General features: G+C 39.4%; 1 protein-coding gene across 14 annotated transcripts in view; it reads right to left on the bottom strand.

Annotated features, from left to right (window-relative positions):
• Positions 1 to 1351: 1351 nt before the first annotated feature.
• LOC117238310 (probable serine/threonine-protein kinase yakA) overlaps positions 1352 to 14844 on the bottom strand; it is a 382495-nt gene continuing 369002 nt past the window's right edge. For 7 of the 14 annotated variants that reach the window (XM_033503136.1, XM_033503128.1, XM_033503133.1 and 4 more), the window contains 3 exons: positions 10825 to 10986; positions 4586 to 4627; positions 2395 to 3870 (listed from right to left, as the gene is read on the bottom strand). In XM_033503136.1, coding sequence (XP_033359027.1) covers positions 2395 to 3870; positions 4586 to 4627; positions 10825 to 10986 — 1680 coding nt within the window. Of the gene's footprint in view, positions 3871 to 4585; positions 4628 to 10824; positions 10987 to 14844 lie in introns of all 14 variants that reach the window. The other 7 variants (XM_033503131.1, XM_033503135.1, XM_033503138.1 and 4 more) reach the window with 3 other exon arrangements.

The raw sequence follows: 14844 nt of genomic DNA, 5'->3' as shown, positions 1-14844 counted from the left end.
TAGTTGCAATTAATTTCTAAAACTAAGTGGAAGGGGCGGAGTTCGGATCGGTAGAAATTTCAGTGACGATTCCGATGACACCAGTCTCAAGTATCAATGATCGGCGGTTTTGAAACGTCGCGACGCGCTTAATTATTTGATTTAATTATCAAGGCGAAACGATGCTGAAAAAGTACGATTATCCTTACTAAAGTAAATGTAAGATTCGTAAAGAATGAAAATTCGTTTCTCTTTGTCTCACTGTTTTCCTTCTTTTCCGCTCCGCCTCTCCGTTTCCTTAACAGTAACCTATGATAAATAATTAAAAATAATTAAAATCTGAGAAACGATAAACGAACAATATATAGCGAATAAAATTCCACAGACTTCGACTATAAAGAATTGAACGCAGACTAACGCGAAATATTCGCAGTGGCAACCACTTTTCTGACGCTAGGCTAGATTCGTGATAACGAATGTTACGACTTATGTGTGTCATTGTTCACGGCGAGTGGGAAAAGTTCCCGTTATACCTGCGAATTTCAAGCGTTTTCTTTCCTTACGTGCTTGATAGATCTACGTATTCAGGCACTTTTGCCTGAATGGTAAAAGCGCTGTTCGTTGCCGCGACAAATATTGAAAATATACGTAGCTAAAATTATAAATTTCCTGGTAGCTGACAGATTATAAATTTATCTTACGAGACAACAATAAAATTAACAACAAGACACGTTAATACAACAACTTATACATTGTCAAATATTCTGATTTAAAAAAATTTTTCCTATCCGACTCACAGCTCAGGAATCAAACGATCTGGACATAATTTTGAATAACAGAACAATTCTTATTATTGCACGTTAGTTTTAAAAACTCCTATCATTCTTTACCGCGTACTAAGAAAGAACAAGTGTCCGAATAGTTTTGTGCTACAGCGTACGCGAATTCCGGTGCCTCTGTAAATATTTCACGTAGGACTGCAGTACTTTTAATAACACGCAAGCAATTAAGTTAACATTAATCGGTAATCGACTCAGAATGGACTTCAACAGGCCAACTGAAAAGATTACGACGGGATTAACAATATTCTATGACTTAAAAAGGCAAGTTTCGTGTACCCGCGTAACGTGGCTTAGGCCGAGCATCGCTTCCGTCCATCTTCACGTAGAAAATAAAAAATATATAGAATATATTATATACGTAATATAGAACAAACACCTATATATATATATAGAATACAATAATCGATCTGATGATCTGACGAAGGAACGATATTCTTTCTTCGATAGGTCACAACAAACGAAACAATATTCTGAACAAAAAAAAAAAAAACAAAGGATTACGTGGTGTCACGCGGTATAAATTTCAATAAATTTTTCGTCTCACTCCTAGTACTTATCGTACAAAATAACGTACGCTACAGCAGTAAAATCACTCGCATTTTTCTTCCTCTCGAAGCTACAAATAAAGGAAATAAAGAAACGTTATGCGTTTAATAGTGTACAGCTGGAGCGTGTTTAAAAAAAAAAAAAAGAAAATAAAAATGAGAAACAAGAAGCGATAGTCGCGATTAAAAACTTATTCCGATGGCTCGTGCAATTGGCAAGTCTTCGTATCGAGTTGCTCTATTTAAAACAGAAAATAATAGAGATAAAAGAATGGGGAAAATAAAACGCGAAACGATCAAATCGAACCGCCGTGCGTGGAAGTTTCAGCATTGCTACTTTCGCCACAACGAAACGGGTTAGAAATGAAAAAAGGTTGAATCGTATTCGTCAAAAGTTCTCGCACCGTTATTTTCTATTCGTCGCGTATAAGCGTTACACATGTCTACGAAACACTCCAAGTGGAATCGAGTCGATAAGGCACTGTTCACCGACAATGTCTGACTAGAAAATGAATCTACATTTTTCGGAACTCTTGTTTGTTTGTTTATTTCTTTGTTGCGAGTTTCTCATCGCTTATTTCGACGTTTCATTTCTCGTTTCGCATCCGCTCGCTGTATAATTCTCTCTTTCATCAACAGGAACGGTCGCGTTCACCTTACATATTCAATTCCTTGTACGCTACAACGACACACGTTTATATCTAGCTAAACTCCGTATTTATCTTTCGCGCTAAATGAAAAAATAGGTCGGCAACGTTGATCTAATCTTCGATATCCAATTCCATATTCTACGAGTCACTCTACGTAGCTACGTCAAACGAATAAAAATTAACACACACGAAAAAACTCCTCGGCCCTGATATCTCGAAGATCGCCAGACCACGAAGAAGATCCGAAAGAGTCGGCACGCGGCGTTCCCATTCGAAAGAGAGGACGCAGAGGACCCAGAAGAAGGAACCATAACGTTCGTTAGACGTGGAAGAGGAAGAAACGCGTTGCCCCCTCTCCATACGTCCGACGAAATTCATTTACGAGGTCTTCATCTTTTTGTACGGCTGCATGATCACGCCCGAGCTGACTGGAATAGCAACCTGCGGTTGCGCCGCGATCGTCGCCGGATTTGGAATCTGCGGTATCTGTGGGACACCCGGTACACCAGCCGCCGCGACGCCAGCCGCGACTCCTGGCATGCTGGCGACACCCGGTAGAACCGTGTAGGGATTTTGGACGTAAGGATTACCTTGGACCGCGGCCGCTGCGCCAGGAACCCCAGGTATCGAGGCTTGAACGTAAGGATTTGGCAAGATCTGTTGCCTCATCAAAGAGTAAGGATTGATAGGAGCGCCGGTGGGTGGTCTCGAGTAGGCCAAGATTCCAGCGGAGAGCGGAGAGGCCAAGGCGCCGGGAATCCCCGCTAGGTTCGGAATCACCGGCCTAGGTGTCGCCGTTGTCGCCGGTAATCCGGCGACCCCTGCACTTCCAGCTGCCGCGGCTGGATTCACCAGAGCTTGTTTGTTCAAAGCTACACCGGTATAATTCAGGGCGGTAAGCTGATTAATACCGTAAGATTGCGACGCCTGAGACAGCTTAATGGCTTTCGCGTAATTCTTCTGGGCGACCTCTTTCGCGAGAGCGGCAGGATCAAGGTGCGTAGGCAATCCGGAAGCCATGCCGAGGCTGTTGAGCATGTTCAACCCAGCCACGTTCGAGGCATTGTAGTTGGGCATCGATACCATATTCGTGACCGATGGTACGTTCGTCATGGAGGCCATGGAGGCCATGTTAACCACGCCTGGCATCGAGCTCAGACCAGCGACTGAAGTCAATGGACTCATCGCGGGCTGCACGGAAGCAGCTGACAATGCCAATTGATTCTGTATCTGTTGCTGTTGTAATTGATGTTGCTGGTGCTGTTGATGCTGGTGTTGTTGCTGCTGCTGGTGTTGCTGCTGAGCTTGTTGCTGTTGATGCTGTGCCTGTTGGTGTTGTTGTTGTTGCTGCTGTTGCTGTTGCTGTTGTTGTTGTTGTTGTTGTTGCGAAATCGTCGAGGGACTCGCGTGATTCAATTCGGGGGAGTTATGCGCGTTTTCTGACGCGTCGTGATTCTGCGTCGCATTCGGCTGCTTGTTATTGCCGCTACTATTGTTACTGTTATTGTCGGCGGTTGGAGGTGGTGGCGGTGGATTGTTGCAGGGATCCATCAGCACGCCATTGTTGGCGTCGGCGCAGTTATTCACTGTGGCGCCACTGGTTCCCTGAGAGGAGGAGGAGGACTGAACCACCACCGCGTGGTGGTTGCTTTGCACGTTCGGGGGTTGCACGACCGATTGGTTAGAGGTTTGAGTGGGTAGGGGTGGTGTTCCAGTGTACTCACATGACACAGGCACGAACGGCTGCTGCAGCTGCATTAACTGTTGATAGGTCGTCGCGCCGGTTGGCTGATAGACCGGCATGCCGGACTTGTCGCCCGCCGGTCGTTTATACGGAACCATTCCTGGGAAGGCCTGTAAAACAGAATCATGGAAAACGGTTGCGATTAGTAAGGATAACGATTCGTCGTTCGCAGGGGTGGGCCTAGCGAGCGGAGTCCTCCGGATAAACAACGCAACACGCGCCGTCTTTTTCAGGTCTTTTCGCTTCCCGTTGTTCTTTTTTTTTGTTTTTTCGTTTTTTCTTTATCTTTTCACGTTTAGGGAACGATCATCGGTGCTGCGAGATTCGTTTTGCGTACGAAACTGCTTTTTCAAGTACAAACGTGGCTTGAGTTAAGTAAATTTGTTTATTTTTTATGTCGTCGCAGCAAGAAAAACTTGGACGTTAACTCGCGTTAAAAAATAAATATACGTGTATTTTTATTACTCACGAAAAAATATTATCGAAAATCTTACAGGAGACAATGATATTTATCGCTAATACGGTTAAAAGTTTCGACAAAATTTCACGGGATGCAAGAATATACGGCACAACGCGGGAAGAGTACCATAAAATCGTTTCCTCTCGTTCTTTTTCGTTTAACTCGATTCATTAAACGCGCGGAAACAATCTATGGTGTACATGTGCATAAAAAGCACGAGATCGGAACAAAGGAAAAGGTACTACACGAATTACATATAACATATAATATATGGTTATCGTTAATTTTATATTATTATTATTATATCTTTTTCTTTTTTTTTTTTTTTTTTTTTGAATGATTCAGTGGTTAGATTCTGCACTTACAAAGTTCTCGTAGTAGAACGATCCGACAGACTTCATGTCCATCTGCAACAAAGACAGGATCGGTTTCAACTAATTTCGAGGAAGAGGTTGTACGAGTTGCGTCTGTATAATTGGATTTTTGTGGGAAGATGAGACATAAAAAGAGGGGTATCGGTTCTTAGAGAAATAGAATTAGGTATGTATATTCAATCGTTGGGTAAACACATCACGACAAAAATAGGTAGTAATAGTGGTAGTAACGGTACCAATGATAATAGTTAGTTAGTAGTTAGTAGTAAATAGTAGTGATAGTAGTGTGTAAAAGTTGTGCCGATGACGCAGCTTGCGGCGACGTTCCTAAATGACGACGATCGTTGTTGTATAACTGCAAGATTCTCATTTCTGTTCTGCTCTTTTTTTCTTTCGTTTTTGCTCATTCTTTTGTTTCGGCTGTTTCGCTCTATCTTTTTGCTTATCATTTCGCAACGACATTCGTTTCTTTTCGTTTTCGACGATCCCTGCCTCTACGATATCGAAGAAACGTGTCAGAAAGACCAGCCAGTTAGTTATTATTACATGGAACACACCGTGTCACGGGGCCAATTAAAGAGAGAATCGTTGATCCTGCTTGAATTCAAGGTCAAGTTGATCCATTACAAAAACGTATAACGCCGAACGCAAACACGGACGATACTGTTCGCTTTTTTTTTCCTATTTAAGGTAGCCTAGGAGCAACAGAGATAAATAGACAGACAGAGATAGAGAAACAGAGAGAAATAGAGAAAAGATAACAGAGAACAGAGAAATTTGAGTTTTCCTCGATCTCTTGATCGAAATCGAATCCTGCTTCGATCTCGTGAAGTTCCCTTGGATAATCTGCCGTGTATCTGTATATATAGTAATCGTAGACGAAAAATCTTTAAACGAAGAAGGATCGGACGAAAAATCGGGGATCGTTTGATCGAAAGCTTCCTGGCTGAAAAAAAAAAAAAAAAATAAGAAAAGATTGCTCAACGTTATAACGAGAAAAAGATAAACAGAAACGGACTCGCGAAGAAAAAGCTCTGAGCAGATACAAACACGATGATACGATGGATCATCGATCGAGTGGCGGACAGAAGAAGCGGAACGAAAGGAAAAAATGTGTTTTTTCTTTCATTTTTATCGTTTTCTAGAAAAAGTGTCGAAAGGTTAAGTTAGAGAAGAAGAAAGATATAGAGGAAGCTGCACAGAGTTTCAGATGCAAAAGCTGAGAAGCTGGTAAGAAGGTTCGTTGTCGAGATAGAGGCGGGAACGAGTGTGAGTAGAACTGTCACACGTGTACAAATATTGCGTGTATATATCGATGCGACAGAATTAAAAAAGAAAAAAAGGTGCTCACGAAACAGCGGATCGACCAGATACAAGTTCAAATTTTCGGTGTTTAAAATGTAAATAATAGTGGCGCAAAGAATTCTTTGGCTAGTTACAGAGAGGAGTTGGAAAACACGTGGCAAGCTCAGGTGCAAGATACAAGTGAAACAACATCTGTCCATCCTTTTTGGTTATTACAATTTAGTTTCTCTGCAAAGAAAAGACGGAAATATGGGAATAGAAAAATAAACGAATATCGTAAAGAGAGACGCGACAAAAATTTGATACGGTTTGAAACTAGAGATAGAGAAGCTTAAAGTTTCGATCGAATACCGACGAAAAAAATAAAAAGAAGTCGAATAACGCGACAAAACCAAGAAACGTCGAAGGAGACGGACTAAAGCGGAGAAGGAAAATTCCGAAAGAAAGATAACACACAGATAGACTAAATGAAAAAAGAAAAGAAAAAAAGAAAGTAGTAGCGTAGAAAATTAGCCTGTGTATGTCAAGCATCTACTGTGCTCTTAGCAATTTCGACGTGATCCTGAAAATGCTGGGCGACCGGTAAAGAAATCGATATATACATGGCGTCTTATAACGCGTGAGCAATATTTCAAGATTTGATCAAAAATCTAAAAAGAACGAAAAAAAGTTCATAGAAACGGTCAAATAGGACGTGTGATACGAGCTTCTTTCGTTAGATACTTTTAGATGTGGAGTCAATTTGTAAAATATTGTACACGTGTTACGGAACATTCTGTGTCAAATTAAGTAAAAAAGAAGAGAAGAAAATAACGAGGAAGAAAGAGGAAATGGATATTCTGACAAAAAGTGAGTGAGAAAATTGCGCGTGATCGCGCGATCGCGCGATCCTTGGTTCTCTATAGAAAAAAGATAAAAATTTCGGGTCATCGTCCAGAGCGTCGAGGGAGTGACGCTTGACACCATCACCTCGGTAGTCGCTTAAGCACAACATGCATCATCGGCGCAAGCTCAGAATTTACACAGATCTAACGCTCCGTAAACGCAGTACCAATCGTGTTTCGCCACAGTTCATCCATATTCCAAGAACCATCTCTCGTTTGTCAAAGTATCGTATAAGAAGCCCAGTGAGAACATGATACAAGTACATCTTCTTCGCAAAGGAAACGATACGTATTATTTGACACTATCGTACATACGGCGGAGAGTTTCTGATAAATCTCCGACCCTTTATAACTATATCTGAACGATACGAATTTCTCTATCGTAGTTTTCACGAATTAAAGATCTCGTCACTTGTACCACCTTTTCCCAGAAATCCTCATACACTCGTATTCCTTCTTACTAATACTATGACGATCGGCGATATACAGCAACGTTATATGAATGTTAACTTTTAGTCCACAATATACATATGCATGTAAATCATATAGGTATACATATGTACATATTTATTTATCTAGCTAAGCTTTTCTTTGCTCTATATTTAAAAAATTGTTAATAATTCTTCGTTAAATTGCAGACATTACGCTCGAAATTAGCCGGCTGTCATAGTATTGTAATAAACCGTGTATGAGTGGAGATCAATCTCGTCCGTAACGTTTCTCTATTTTACACGCTTTCGTATTTTCTATTCACAATGAAGGTGCTGACGATACGGAGATTAGAGTTTCAAGGATTTCGTCACGATGTTTCGCTGCGAAACACGCGCGCACGTTATCAATATATCCTATGAATTCTCAAAATCACTCGAATTGCCTTGGATAATGGTCGTTGACCCGTTTTTTTAACGAGGCACGATTCTATCGTCCAACGACATTGACACGAACACGAAATGGAAAATAGATCGACGGTGTTTCGTCGAAGCGAACTCGTTAAATCTGAATTTCGAATGGATGAAAGGGAAATGCGCGCGTGACTCGAGACTGTGAAGCAATAGCCATCGATCAGATCGCGATCACGGACGAACGATCGTTCGTCGATCGCGGATCCTCTCTCGTTTCGTGGAGGTTTCGCTAGAGGGAGTGAGTTTACATGAAAATCGATCGTGTACGTTATCAACAACCACGAACCTCCTCTATTTCTAAAGCTTTGAACGTTTCTTAAATTTGGCTAATGAAAAAAATTCATTGGTAAAACGAACAGCTAACTTTTCTTGTTCTTCCTCTCTATCGTTTCGCTTACTGCTCGTATCGATTCGTGGTTGATGATCGAGAAACAAACAACCAAGCGATCTATAAATACATTACGAGGCGTAAGCTCTGATACGGACAACACTGCAACGAACGACAGAATACGAAGCGAAATTAAACGTAGAAAGTAAGTATGTAACCGGTCTGAAGAAACCAACGAGGAGAATGAAAAAGAAGAGACAGAAAGGTAGAAATGATGGGACAGAGAGAGAGAGAGAGAGAAATAGTCTGAAAATTTCAATTCGCGAGTGAGTTTTGAGAACAAAGAAAACCAATAGAAAGAAAACCGTGTGTGATAAGCAATTAACGCGAATAATGGGTGTAAAGAAGCTCGAATGAAACGAAGGAACCGAAAGTATAAGAAAAAAAAGAAGAATATTTGATACAATTAACGAATAACGATTATAATAAAGCTGATATATTTATCCATCGATCGTGATTAACAATTAAATTTGCCTGAAACCGATATTTATTATAAATAGAGTCGAAAGTACGAGGAAATTAAAAAGTATCAAGTAGAATATCGCGGATTTCAAGCCCTGCGAAGAGTACATCCGAAACACGCACAAATATTCCTCTTGTTAGAAGGTGAAAGCAAAATGTAGAGAAAGAAAGAAGAAAAAAGATATACATGATATGTATATGAGAAGAAAGGAGCTAGAGCTCTAAGCGCGCTCGGCAGTGTATTCACAATCGCAATGAATTATATGTTCGTAACTTAAACATATGACATTCTACGAGAAACTTCCGGAAAATAGCCCGAACTTCTTCATTTTATCCTTTCCGTTTCCGGAATACGCTGTGCGAGTGTTGCTCAGCGGACTGCGGATGTCTGGAAGCTTTATCGAAGCAGAAACGATAATCTACACTACCATCTATAAATCTCTCAGACACTTACAAACAGCACGTTTACAAAAGGTAGAAATCAATTTGTATAATTAAAAAATGAAATTGTGATACCTAATAACGAATCGTATGTATCATAAGACAACCAAATTGATTTAAATTTTGAAGATCTTACTGTGACGTATTGTTGAACAGTTATCTTATGGCGTGCCATTTCTACAATTTGGAACTTTGATTTGCTATAATTTTTATAATCTTCGACATAATTGAATAAAAAATTTTAACGTCGAAACATAACATTATGTTATATAGTGTCTAGCGATATATAAGTAGGATTGTAACTACATATGTTTCATGATCTACTATCGGATCACAAAAAATGATGTTCGTGATAGATTCTCTTTCTTTTTCCTTCCCTGCGTATGATCATTCCTTTTATCGATAAAAAATATTTCATTTTCCTAGTGCTATTAAGAAGATATACTACTCAAAACAATTCTTTTAACGTACGAATAAAAAATTATTTAGTAGTAGTAGTTACTTTGAAGTAAAAAATAGAAGAAAATATTAAATGCTTGTAGCAGCAAGCGGGTTAAGTATATAAACATGTGAAAATAACAAAACTTTGATCCATTTAAAATGCCATCTACCTATTTATATTTGTACCTATATATAGTGCAATAATTTGCCAGATATAATATCGGAAAATCGCTATTATTTATGCGTATCATTTGTTTAAACTTCTCCTTTTACTCAATTTTATGTTTTGAGTAGCATAAGGGTGAATTACTATAAATTAGCACCATTAGCAATTAAGGATTAATTATTTTTAACTCTATATACATATATATATGTAATTACTAATATATATGTATATATCTAAACTACTATAATTTATAAATATTTGATATTATCTACATTAATAATACGTTTTCCATGAAAACTGTTAATTTCATCTTTTAATTATTAATGGAATTTTTAGTTGGATTATTACCAAAAGTTCATCTATTAATTACAAAAATATTACACGATAATTTTGTTTCTCATTGTTCTATATTATTGTTACTATGTTTTTTATAGAATCTTTTACAAATCTCGGTTTATCTTCTGTTAAGATTACGCGAAGAAGAAACATGCCTTTTCTTTGAAGACATCGTAATAACATTGAGAATTTCAATACATGTTTCAGAAATCCAAGAAAAAAAATTTCATCCGGATTAATAAAATATTTACGTTATAAAGCCTCCGAGATATTCGTATCGAAGAAGTAACGTTTAAGCATTGGTAGAGCCTCTAACGTAAAAAAAAAAAAAAAAATTTAAAAGAATCAAATACAAAAGCATAAAACGTTTTAACAACAGCTAACATTTATTATTTATTACGATGATCGCGGTCTGAAAACAAACAGTTTGTCCTAGAAAGTAGCCTGCATATAAAACAACAGAAAACTTAATCTTTTGAGGGATAACGTCGATATATGTGTATATATATATACGTATGTATGTGATTTTTTGTTTGAATTTATGTCGTTTGATATGCTGTGTTTGTAATCTAAAGAAATGCATCCCTAAAAAGGTTAAGGCGCTCTTCTGTCAAACCAAAGGAACTATCTCCAGATCTATATATATGGATCTATATCTGTTACGAATTTCTCATAAAACCAAAAATAAAGCTACGTAAGGTGCTAATTCATAGTTACTCACCTCGCTTCAATGTCGGCAGGTAACCTAGCAAACATTCATTGAAGAACACAAAGGAACATCACGGACAAAATGATAAAGTAACGATCGAAAGTAAAGAAGAAGCAAAGTAAAAATGTTCGGGCCAATTTCGTGGAATTTAGCTACAAAAAAAAGAAGAGTGTATTCCATGCATAAGCCGTGGTACCATTAGCAGATCATCATTGGAGTCGCGCATCCGCTTCTTGCCGAGTTCGATGCTTGCTATACTGGCGCTCTGAAGTCCTCCGGGAACCGCAGTTGCCGGCACTCCTGACACTCCGCCAGCCAACGCGCCCATTCCCGCAACGTTCGTCGGCATAGTCGCCGTCTGCGTTTTCATTTTCAATTTTTTTTTTTTTTTTTCGTGTTTCATTCAATTTTATTTCGTATCCGTGTTTTGCGTGTATTTTCGTTCGTACGTGCGTGCGATTGACCGTTCAAATTTTCCCGTCAATCCATCATTTTTTCCCATTAAATGTATACGAATACATATATTTTTTTTATTTCATTATATATACACATTTTTTTGCCCCATAGACAGGTTGCCATAGGTACGCCGAGCAGATTATTCGTCAGGGATGTTTCCACGTTCCGTATCGATCACGAACATCGTGCGGTTTCGATAATCATTCGGTATTATTTTCCGTTATTTTGGCGATAATCATCGTTATTGGTATTATCGTCGTGTTCGTTGTACACGCAGTTCGTTTTGCCATCCGTTTCATCGTTGCATTCGGCGTTATATATACGTGTGTACGTGATTTAAGATTTTTTTTTTCCCCCAGTTCGATTTCCAATTTTTGTTCGTGTCCCCGTGTTCGAGATTCCGGGCGCAGAGGGTTTTTGGTCGGCATAATTTCGCAGGCGTTAATTGGCAGGTAGCGAAGCGTACGAAGGTTTTTGTCAGCAAGCATGAAGAAGCATCGTCAGGCGGAAGAGGGCAAGATAAAAATCAAAAAAAGAAAAACAGACCAGTTGAGGCTAAAGGCAAGAAACGACAGAATCGCGTATATAATATACATATATATATATATAAAAAATCCAAGTAGTTCAAGTTAAAACAGATCCCATATAACGTATAAATTCTCGTCGTATTATTTATGTGCATATATCTATATACAACTTACAATAAACTATATCGACCAAAAACTAAATATATATGTTACGGACAAGACGCGAAATAAGATACGTACGAGTAAAAGTCGGATTTTCATTAGACAAGATGGGAAATGTCTAACGAAGAATTCGCGTAAATGCGAACAAGTAAAATCCTTTGAATCGTAGGTATAGGGTTATCGTTATCAACAGGAACAAATTCAACGTGCATGCCAATATCTTCGACGGTTCTTCTTTTTCGTAAAAATATCTAAAACGGTCTGTTTTATTTATAATCGTTAAAGACACAGAATCTAAATAGTTTTACTAATTATTTTCAAGCTGAATATTAACTACCGTATACCTGCTGTATTTCAAGACACGTTCTTTTTTTTTGTCTATTGCCACGTACTGCGATACTACGCGTCTTGTTCCGCTGTAAATCTACAACTTAGCAAGGATTAATTAGACAGCTCGAATTTCGTCTGGTTAAAACTTGATTTGTTTAAATTTCGCGTCTTGTTCCGTAACATATACGATACATGTAGACGGTAAAGGGTAACCAAAGTTTCCTTTACACGTGCGTGTACTATGTGTTGTGCGCATACAGCCGCAGCCACGTGTGTTTTGTGGCGCGACACACGTAAAACGACACGTAAATTAATGTGCCACGCATGCAGACGCGACACGCTTCTCGGGTTGCTCTCGCGAGGTACGCGGTGTCGAGGCTGATGTAATTGCCTCGCATTCGTCTTTCCGCGATTCGATCGGCCATTCTTTCCCGTGATCTCGTTTTTCACCGTGGAACCACCGGCAGAGAAACCCGTGGAGAAACAGTGTCGGGTCGCGATTGTGCGCGAGCAACCACGTTTTTGATCCAATAAACGCAGTTAAAAAGAGAAACTCGTTGGAGAAAATAACCGAGATGGCGCGGTTTCCATGTGAAACTGCGTTTACACGGACCGAAAAGCGGTCGAATCCTGCTGAAACACGTTGAAAAAAGAAAAAAAACGAGAAGATCAACGAAAACATGTGGCAAAAGGGCGTGATCCTAAAAGAAAGACAATCAACATTTTCAAAATGGACAATGTGCGATAATCGTATTAACAGTAACAACAAATAGTATCAGAGATTCGTCGGATCGATAATAGAACCGATAGGCGTGCGTCGGCTGCTCGTCGGCAAAGATCTGCGAAATAATGGCAATGAACGTCCGTGTGTACCCCGATCAGACGTCTAAAATGGAAGAAATTGGCGTGTTCTGGTAATTGAAAATAAAGTATCCAGAGAACAGAAGATGGACGAGGAGTCGGGGAAGGTAAAAATGAGATATATAGAGAAGCGGTGTGAAATACGGGGAGCAAAAGACGAAAGAATATAACCGGAGAATTCCATTTGATCGTCCATCGGGATATCGACTGGCGTTTCTGACTCCGGCAACACCTGCAATAATCGGCCAGCTATCTGTCGAAATTTATTAGTTTCGCCGTGATATCCTCTCGTTTCATCCTCCGTTGTGTCCAGTTCTTTTTCTTTCTTTGCCCATCGAAAGACAAAGAATTTCGATGGAAGAAATAAGAAAAATACGAATTGGATACGTGTTTCAGGCACGTGGCAAACTGATCAACTTCACGCTCGGTTATCGCTCGATTTTTCAAACATTTGCGAGATAAATTGATTCTTCTCGAGTCAATCAGTTTGCCTTTTATACGTATAATAGAATATATCGATACTTGACAGAGGATAGATAAAACAAGAGAAAGGGAACGAACTGAAAAGAAGAAGGCGTCTCCTTAGAAACGTTTTGTTAATCCCTGGAAAATTCATTAAAAGACATATAACGTTTAATTAATTATATCACGCTGCACAGGCTTCCGGTTGGCATTGTTTCGACGTCCGCTGGTTTCGTCGCTGGCATCCCTTCTTCGTAGATGGCGTCGTTTTAGCGAAATGTATCAAAATGTGTAGGCGAATGTAAGTACGTGTAGGTGCGTGTCACATGTGCGTGCATATCGTGTGTAACATTTTGTATGTACGAATCGAAATGCTGGGTAAAAATTCTTACTATCGGCTGGACCACCGTATTCCTACGTACGTACATCGTAGCCTCGCGACCGATCCGTACTCTCTTTTCTGTAGGTGGTATCAGATATCAAGAGGACATGTTTCGTGTCGTATAATGTGACAAACATTCAGAGATCGTGGCATAGCAATTCCGAAGAGTGCATTTCGAACAGATGCATTAGATTTGATTAGACGATGTTTGGCGGTTGTCGAACGCGTGGATGATGATACGCCTGTGAGAACTCCGGATTAATCGATCTAATGGAATATCGGCATAGAGCGAGAGAATGAATATTCGAAACAAATTGACGAATCAAAGGAGCTGGCTATTAAATCGGTTTATTTGACAAATTTGCCTCGCCGACCGAACGCCATTGGCTTTTTCAGTCGTAATTCTAATTGGAACAGTCAAGCGTTTGCAATTAATTTTTACTCCGTTTCATATTTTGCTACTTCAGGGGAAATCTATGCAATATCCTACACGAGTCATAAAGGTTTCAAGCTGTTATAAAGTCGAACGATAATTCCACGTTACGTCAAATTATCAACGTCATTTTTCTTGTTAAATTGTAACTCTACAAATGTGCTCTACAAATATATCGCTTTCTGGACATCGTCGAAATTATTCCGTTTTCGAGCATTTTGATTTTATTTTATAAACCTTCGAATCTTAACGCTTTATAAATCTGGAATCCTTAATCGTACGACGTTGCACGTGTTTCCCCAATTACGAAAACAGAAGACCACGTTAACGGAAGAGAGATTCGAAGATGCAGAGGTATTAATACGAAATTTCGCCATCTTGGTGAAATTCCAAATTTCAAATTGCTGGTCAAAATGGCGTGCATACATCGGTATACAAGCTCGAGGCAAATTTTCGAACAAAATTTTCCTTACTCCGTAGGTACGCGGTATGCACCCTTGGGAAATTGAAAACCACTTTTAGAGAATGAGACTTCCCTGCCAACAAGCTGGTCTGCCGCAATCATCCACGTGAGACTTTTCTTCCATTGTGTTCCGGGTGTGG

Source organism: Bombus vosnesenskii, unplaced genomic scaffold (assembly GCF_011952255.1).
Source record: "Bombus vosnesenskii isolate JDL3184/JDL3185 unplaced genomic scaffold, Bvos_JDL3184-5_v1.1 scf7180000013448, whole genome shotgun sequence".
Taxonomy (NCBI): domain Eukaryota; kingdom Metazoa; phylum Arthropoda; class Insecta; order Hymenoptera; family Apidae; genus Bombus; species Bombus vosnesenskii.
The sequence above is the reverse complement of the archived record's forward strand: the minus strand, read 5'-3'. Positions and strand labels throughout refer to the sequence as shown.